Source organism: Drosophila persimilis, unplaced genomic scaffold (assembly GCF_003286085.1).
Source record: "Drosophila persimilis strain 14011-0111.01,24,50 unplaced genomic scaffold, DperRS2 tig00000715-arrow-arrow-pilon, whole genome shotgun sequence".
Lineage (NCBI taxonomy): Eukaryota > Metazoa > Arthropoda > Insecta > Diptera > Drosophilidae > Drosophila > Drosophila persimilis.
In genome coordinates this window covers 1,662,321-1,670,753 of record NW_020825343.1, presented here as the reverse complement: position 1 = coordinate 1,670,753, position 8,433 = coordinate 1,662,321, and the positions used below count along the sequence as shown (strand labels likewise).

Genomic DNA, 8,433 nt, shown 5'->3' with positions numbered 1-8,433 from the left:
CAGGCCACCGCCACCGCCACAGCTACTGCCTTATCCTTTGCTCCTTTTGTACTTCCGTACTATTTTCTACCTTTGTGAACAAACAGATTCGAAAAGGGCGGGGCCGGGGGCACCAAATCTGAAACGGAATGAAGCCCCGAGAGCCACTTGGAGCAGAAGTCAAGTTCCTGATTAGCATTTAGTAGGTCAGCTGTCACAGGAGCAAGGGGGAGGGGGAGGGGGAGGGGGAGGGGGAGGAAAAAACTTCGATTGAGGAAAAGACAGACAGAAAAGCCGGGAAAACTTTGATGGCGCACGCAATTTTCGGTTTATGCTTAACTAAATCGTATTATTTTTGCATTAACAAGAGAGCGGCACAAAACTTGACAAAGTTGTGTCTGTGCCCCCGCCCCTGCCCCTGCCCCATACATTTTTCATGGGAATCCGGCAGCTGTCTCTGCATCCTGGGCAGGATGTGGCAGCGCTTTATGGCCCAAAGATTGTTGCTTTATTAACTGAAACGAAATGAAACGAAAGGTTTAATTCGCTTGCCACTCGACGAACATACGGAGGATATTCTTTTATGGCCGCGATAAAAAGTTTAGGATCCCCGTACATTTACGATAGATGGATAGATACAAGAGTACTGGGTGGAACCTACTTTCGGGGGGGGGGCATGGAGGAGCACCTACTCGCAGCATCATTAACCCTCCTACCGCTGGATGGATGGATGGATGGATGGATCCTTTAGGGGTCTCATCATCATCATTAACCCACGTTTAAGCAATTAGTTATAGCCACCGAAATTCACTCTTCAGTGTCGGAGGACACTTTCAACTTTCGACGACGCATGCCACAGGCATGCGGGGCGGGGCGGGGGAGAGGCCTGCTCCAGTGCGCTGCTTGAGCCATAAAAAACTTTTGCATCTGCGATTAGAAGAGTCCCTCTTAAAGCCCCCGACTAGTTTATGGTTCTTGGGGGGGTTTTTTCTTCCTTGGGTTTTTCTTACATTTTTCTGCCTTCTTTTTTTGTCGTGTGGCATGGAAATCCTTGCCAATTAGAATGCTGCCCTGCCTGGGCGCATAAATTGTTGGCCTCTGCGGCGGCAGTGTCAAATAATTTAACCTAATTTGACACTTCAAATGTGCGGCGGGGCCCAGGCCCAGGCTGCAGGATGTGGCCCCGGCTGCTCCTCCTGGCTGCTCCTCTTGTCTGCTGCTCTGTCCCTTATCCTAATTTAAGTGTTTGTTGGCATACATTTCTCTGCGTGTTGGGTCGTTATGTCTGTTTAATATACAAAGGCCATGTCCCACAAAAACGGGAGGACATGGGATGGAGCCTCCTAATTCCTAATTCCCTGTTGTTCCTCTGTGTTCCTTGGACATTCCTGCCCTGCCCTGCCCTGCCCTGCCCTGCTCTGCCCCACTTAAGTATTTATTTTATTAATTTTTGTGGCTCCTGTTCACACAGATTAACCTACCAGCGGGTGGCGCTGAAGGAGATCCGGCTGCAGGAGGAGGAGGGGGCACCCTTCACGGCCATCCGCGAGGCCTCGCTGCTGAAAGAACTGAAGCACAGCAACATCGTGACGCTGCACGACATCGTGCACACCCGTGAGACGCTGACCTTTGTCTTTGAGTATGTGGTAAGTATCTTTGTTGCCCAGAGCCACACCCCTGCCCCTATTGACATGCCTCTCGGTCTCGCCTGCAGAACACGGATCTATCGCAATACATGGAGAAACATCCGGGCGGTCTGGACCATCGCAATGTGCGCCTGTTCCTCTTCCAGCTGCTGCGCGGTCTCTCCTACTGCCACAAGCGTCGTGTCCTCCATCGCGACGTGAAGCCGCAGAATCTGCTAATCAGCGACTGCGGCGAACTGAAGCTTGCCGACTTTGGCCTGGCCAGGGCCAAAAGTGTACCCAGTCACACATATTCGCATGAGGTGGTCACGCTCTGGTATCGTCCACCAGGTGGGTTTTTCCATACCAAAATGAGGAGAGAAGAAAGGATGAAAGCCAGGGCAAGGGTCACTGGCAGCTTATGGCTTAGAATCAGCATAGCATTAGGGATGTTTCAGCAGCAGGAAGCGCTCCTAGAAGCAGTATAACATAGAGGAAAGCATCAGCCTAGGAGGGCCCTGTTGAAGTCGAAGGAAGTTCCTTAGGAACTGTATCTCATGGCCATCCTTGAAAGAATTCCTTGAATTTCTTAAGCTCTCCAGAGGGAACGAAGGGTACCGAGAACAGTGCCAGATGCTGAGACCCATTAGGCATTGAGCTCCTGTTCGATGTACCCCAGAGCCCCCCCACCAATTCCCTGGAAAGCCCTTCCGCCATTCCCACGCTAATTGTGCATTCAGTGGGGTTCTACCCCGCAATTAAAATTAATCCCCTTTCGGCTTCCGGCAAACACCAAAAAGGATTTCCATGTATGCCATTTCTATCCACGAAAAAAGGCAAACCCTCGTCATATATCCCCAAACAATCTGTAGTTCAGAGAATGAGGACTCAAAATCCAAATCGCATTAAGTTTTTTGCTTGTTTTTTGCTTGTTTTTTGTGTGCAGTCGACACTAAAAGCTCTCTGGCTCTCTGGCTCTCAGCTCTCGGGGAAATGGCAGCCATTAATTGGCGCCACGAACGCCATTCAGGCTGAAAACTGTTCATTTAGGAGCTGGCAGCCAGGACTTGAGTTGGATTAAACTAATGCCAGGACTAAGCATACCCTGCCGCCTACCCCTACCCCCTACCCCCTATCCTATCTTTTGCTGACAAAGGGTAAACAATTCAGATTTTTCCATCAATTTGCCAGAGCTAAATGGAAAACTAATGGGGAAAAGCCAAACAGAGAGAGAGAGAGCGAAAGAGAGAGCCCCGAGAGAAATAAAGTTAATTTTTTCTAATATGCAATTCCACTGCCGCTGGCAGGCCAGGCCAAGCCATGGCAACATCATCATCATCCTTGTGGGGGATCTGGGGGGCATGCGGCATCCTGAAGCATGTTAAACAAATTTAATCTGCACTTCTTGGCAACGGCAGAAAAGGAGTAGCAAAATGCACAGGATGTGCTCGCCGGGAAAGCAGGGAGCGGATGTGGTGTGTTGTCGGCACCTGTCTATCTGTGTGTAGCTGTGTGTAGCTGTGTGTGTGTGTGTGTGTGGAAACTTTGTTAGCTGCTGGTCAAAAAGATAAGCATAAAGGTTGCCCCGGACAACCAGAACAGGACACACCTCCTGTACACCTCCTGTACACCTCCTCCTCCTTTCTGTATATAAAATTGCAATTTATTTTCACCCACAAACGGAGAAAAAGAGACACAGAGAGACACAGAGAGAGAGATAGTGGAAAGAAACTGCATTTACTTAGGAAAGTTTTGATGTTTCATGTTTCGTGTTCTCTGTGTATCCTGCAGATGTCCTGTTGGGCAGCACCGAGTACTCAACATCACTGGACATGTGGGGCGTCGGCTGCATCTTCGTGGAGATGGTGACTGGGATGCCAACATTCCCCGGCATACGTGATACCTACGATCAGTTGGACAAGATATTCAAATTGCTGGGCACCCCCACCGAGGAGACGTGGACGGGGGTAACCCATTTCCCGGGTTACAAGCCCCACAAGCTGGGTAAGTAATCGACCGACCATTCCATTGCCAATCGATTGCAACTAATTTCATGTGTATTCCCTGTATAGGCTTCTATCGGCCAAGGAAACTGGGTCACAATTTCCCACGACTGTACGACATCATCGAGGGCGAAACGATAGCGAACGCCTTCCTGCAGCTGAATCCAGAGGAGCGGATCGGCGCCGATGATGCACTGCTGCATCCCTACTTTGCGCAGTTGCCAAAGAAACTCTACGAATTGCCAGACGGTACGACCACCACCATCACCACCACCAGCAGATACCAACAGATTGAATTAAGGGGCCTTAAATATTTACAACATTTGCCGCCGGAACGAGCCAATGAGCCAATGAGTGAACGAGTGAACGAGTGAACGAGGAGCAACTTTGTCGCATTGTCTGTGTGGCCGGTCGGCAAGAAAACCAATTAACAGAAGCACTAGTACGATACTACGTCGAAAAAGAGAGGAAAATGTTTGCTTAAAGTTTGCCACCACTCCCCCCCCCTCCCTTTCGAGATTGAATGGAGGGGTCCTTCTCCTTCAATGGTAGGCTGCTTCTGCTGCTGCTGCTGTTGCTGCTGCTGAAGAAGTAGTCATTCTTTTGGGGGGACAACTCATTTAAGTTTCGCGACAATTTGTTTGCCTTTTCTCAGTGCTCCCTTTCAGCAGGGGCTGGGCCAGGGGCCGGGGCCGGGGCAGGGGCAGAAATGTTTTCTGAGGTATAGTTAACAGTAATTGCATTTCCCAGTTTTAATTTGTATCCCAAGTGGTGGCAAAACTTTGCTTTCCCAACAAGTTGGAGGAAAAACCGACTGAATGGAAACGTATAGAAATTGGTAGCCAGAATATCCACAAAGAAACCTAATTAGAAGACTTTTTCGAGGAATAAAAATCTCAGATAGTCCATCTATGGGATCTATAGGCAATTTGCAATCTGGAATATGGAATCCAAATCGATTACGATGCGCCCCCCAAAAGGCATTCAATGCAATCTGCAGTAAATAAAATTTACATTCACTTCCGACAGCCAGGATACTCGGGTATTCATTAGGAAGAGCCGCCCATTCGCTTTCTCTGGGCGAAAGAACATTTTGTAAATGGAAACAGTTTCAAGGAAGAGTAAAGGAACCCCCGAAAGCCAACCAACAAACAAACATCAACTTGTGGACTATGCAATTTGGCAAATGAAATGCAATCCAATGGTAGGGCCACTCCACTGCCACTCCACTGCCACTCCAGAGTGCAGTCTAGTGGTTGCAGTATCCAAAAATAAAAGAAACAAAAAAACACTAGGATAAAATGAATGAAGTGCAAATTCCCCTCCCAATCGAGGGCACAGCTTAAAGGGTGCTTAAAATGCGATTAACGCGTGATTTGTTTAGACAACCCCTGGCCCCTGGCCCCAGGACCCAGGACCCAGGACCCAGGACCCAGGACCCTGAACACCAAAATACAAACTAAACCCCGAAACCCATTTTTTCCATGTTCCATTTACGGGTTTTGCCGTGATTTATACAGAGGGGATAGAATGGCTGTGCAGTATGCTAATTTCTGTCTAAATCACAGTCGGGACCCGCGAGGGGAAAAACTTCCCTAATGAGGGGAGGGTGGAAAGTAGGGTTCTGGTCTGGTCAGGTCTGGTCTGGTCTCGTCTGTAAATTGGGGTTTGGGGCTATGCCGACAGATAGAATCAATTAAAATGCAACTAATGCGCTTCATTTATCATGGCCATGCGAAAAGGTCAACATACCCCGTGTGAGGTTTTTGCGGTCTTGCAGAGGGCAGCAGCGGGTTGTACCAGTGGCAGGGGCTCGTTCTGTGTGTCTGTGTGTCTGTGTGTGTGTGTGTAACCATATCATGTGACTGAGGGGGCGGGCTTTGGGGCAAATGCAATTTTGCAAAAGGCAATTTTAATTGCCGCATGCGCTCCATCGTCGTTGGCGGCCCGGCCCGGCCCGGCCGTAAATTAAATCATGTCATGGCCAGGAGGTCGTTCAGGATGTTGTCGTAACTTCAATATTTTTAATTACAATTATTATTATTTCTATACCCGGTAATCGAATGGTTTTTAGGGATATATGTATTCGTTTTGTGGTGCAAAAGGAAGCGTCTCCGATCCCATAAGGACCAGTCGATATAGCCATGTCGCTCTCTCTCTCTCTGTCCATCTGTCGGTTCGTCCGTCTCCAGACTGGTGTGCAACAATCTGTGTAATCCACAACTTTGAAGATACGATAAAGACCTAAACGCTGAAGGATAAGAGAATGACACTATCTAGCAGATTGCGGATTCTGTATCGGATTGACAGACATATTATGAATCAGTTTGGATCATTATTATAGCCAGAAAGAACAAATTACCAAGCTATGCCTCTATCTCGCTCTTATTCTCTCTCTCGCTCTTAATCGTGTAGTGGCGGAGGGGGGCGAGAGAGAGAGATATAGCGAAGAAATGGCAGCAGATTTCTATCAGTTTAATATTCGAATAAAATAGGTGGAAGTAGATGGAAAGCAAAGGGGATTAACGGGACCTTTAGAACATGTTTTTACCCATCTGTCATGGCAAGTTCGAGAAAAATTGAAAGAGATCGCAAAGAGATCCTTTGGTGGTCAGCGATACCAAATACACAGAGAGAGAGAAAATTGCCGGCACTTACGTATAATTACTTATAGAATATATATTGTATTATTATTTTTGTATTAATTGGTTCTTTCTCTGTCTAACTCTCTACAGAAACCTCAATATTCACCGTGGAAGGCGTGCAGCTGTACACGGAGCCAAATCGACAGAATAAATGAAAATTAAAGCAAGTCCTCTCTGTGGATGGCGTACGTTTCTATTGTTAGGGGATCCTAAAGCATAATCCTCGTAAAAACCCGAGCCCCAAATGAAATATATATACCCAGAGCCCCCCAATCAACCTCCTGGACTAGGCACAAGACATCCGTAAATCAATCGTATCAATCAACCTATCAACCAATCACTTCAGACAGCCATATAACCGACGAAGGAGTGTTCCAGTTGCAGACCTATATTTTTTTTTTTTTTGTACTATAATTCTATGATACTTTCTAGTTATTAGTTCCATTCGAAAGCGAGTGAGTGTAGCGCGGAGCGGAGAGAGTACTCTTCCAGTACGCAGATACAATTTCAGATACACCTAGATACACAGCAGATAGAGCGGTTGCAGCGGATACAGCGGCCAGCCAGTGGCATTTTATGTTCAGTCAAATTGTTAAATTTAGTTTAGATTTCTTGTATTTTAAGCAGACCATCGTGTCCCGTCCCGATCCGATCCCTTCTCAAACCCGCGGCCTTGTCAATAAGGATACTCAATTTAGTCAGTGCGCAGAGATATGTGCGTTTCGTGTTTAATGTTTTTTTTTGTTTTTTCATCATTTTTTTGCCCAAAATTGGGGATTGCGCAATGTTTTAGTGAAAGTCTCTGTCTGCGTGAAATGATATGTGAATGTGCGTGTACCCATATCCTACCCAAATATAATTTGCTCTTTAGTTTTTAGTTATTTTTGAGGGGAGGAATCGCCCTAATCGAGTGCAATTTACACAAAAATTGATGGATTGCTCGCTCAGTGCAAAAGTGGCATCAATTTTCACGCAATTTGTTCAGCGAAGCGATCCATCAAGCACTAAAAAAGAACAACATTATTTCTGATATGATTTCTCTCACAAGTCCTTTAGTTGGTTCCGCATATTTGCAGTACTATATAGTTTTTGTAATGCTTCTTTGTCAATCAAATAAAATGGGGGGTGTTCGCCGCGCTGTTTAAGTGATAATTTTATAATTATTAAATGAATTTATGTAAAAACAAATAAATTTAAATCATTTATACCATTTAATTTGTTGCATCTTTTGATTATTTGATTATTGTTTATTAATTGATTCTTTTCTGTACCTTTTAAGTTCCTAAATTAGTGAAATACTCCATCCATTTAGGCGAATGAATGTAGTGTGTCGAGAGGCGATTCGAGTCGAGTCCCGAGTGAGCGACGAGCGAAGAGCGAGGAGCGAGGAGACCCCCAGGAGGGAGGCTGATTGATTGAATCATAAACATTTTGGAGGCAAACGTAAGCGAACGAACGAATACTAGATAAACAATTAAATTTAGCAAAGAAGCGCAAATAGTAGAGTGAAATTTTTAGCAATCGACCGAAGGAAAGTACGAGTAAATTCGACATTAAATAGCCATCAAATCAAATCAAATCAAATCAACTAAACACTAAACACTAAAGTAACCTAACCAAATACGAGTATTTTACATAGAGTTTGTAGCGCAAGAATCGCAACCAATGAATCCAAAATCCAAAATCCAGAATCCATTAATCCATTACCATATTTCTAAGAAACGTTACGTACGATATAGGACCCAACGCCGATGAGAGGACGCCCGCTGAATACGGCGGGTCGCGGCGATTTTAAATGAATGAAATGAAGAGCTAAAAAAATGTGCAAATTTGAAATCAAAGACACTTGAGACGGTTTTGAAACAACAAGTAAATGAATCAAAAACGATTTGAGTATAGAGCAACTAAAGCGTAGAACAAAATATATTATGAATATCTATCTCAAATAGATATACATACGTATACATATACATAGATCTATCTATCGGAACGTAAGGACGAGCACATTTGAGTCGTATGCAATCAAATTGCTGAGATGAGAAGAGAAGAGAAGAGATGAAAATTACTGATGAAGGTTTTATGAAAGGCAAAGGCCTGCAGCCCCCAAGCAAAGAACGAGAAACTTTGTGGGGGCTTCAAATGGTACATGCAGGCCATTGCTAGACTTTTGGCAGGCAGTGT

General features: G+C 45.6%; 1 protein-coding gene across 1 annotated transcript; it reads left to right on the top strand.

Moving 5' to 3' along the window:
• The first annotated feature begins 1,307 nt into the window (after window positions 1–1,307).
• LOC6604157 (cyclin-dependent kinase 14) lies at window positions 1,308–7,444 on the top strand. The gene is made up of 5 exons (XM_026992176.1): window positions 1,308–1,625; window positions 1,694–1,955; window positions 3,396–3,608; window positions 3,677–3,856; window positions 6,343–7,444. Exons 1-5 carry the CDS (start codon window positions 1,308–1,310, stop codon window positions 6,405–6,407), a joined length of 1,038 nt encoding a protein of 345 aa, XP_026847977.1. The 3' UTR covers window positions 6,408–7,444.
• The last annotated feature ends 989 nt before the right edge of the window (window positions 7,445–8,433 follow it).

Excerpts from the sequence above, each read along its gene's own strand:
- LOC6604157 (XM_026992176.1), top strand. The coding sequence starts at position 1,308 with ATGGGATGGAGCCTCCTAATTCCTAATTCCCTGTTGTTCCTCTGTGTT. Across the intron at positions 1,626-1,693 it reads CCTTTGTCTTTGAGTATGTG|AACACGGATCTATCGCAATA; the intron begins GTAAGTATCTTT and ends TCTCGCCTGCAG. Across the intron at positions 3,609-3,676 it reads TTACAAGCCCCACAAGCTGG|GCTTCTATCGGCCAAGGAAA; the intron begins GTAAGTAATCGA and ends TTCCCTGTATAG.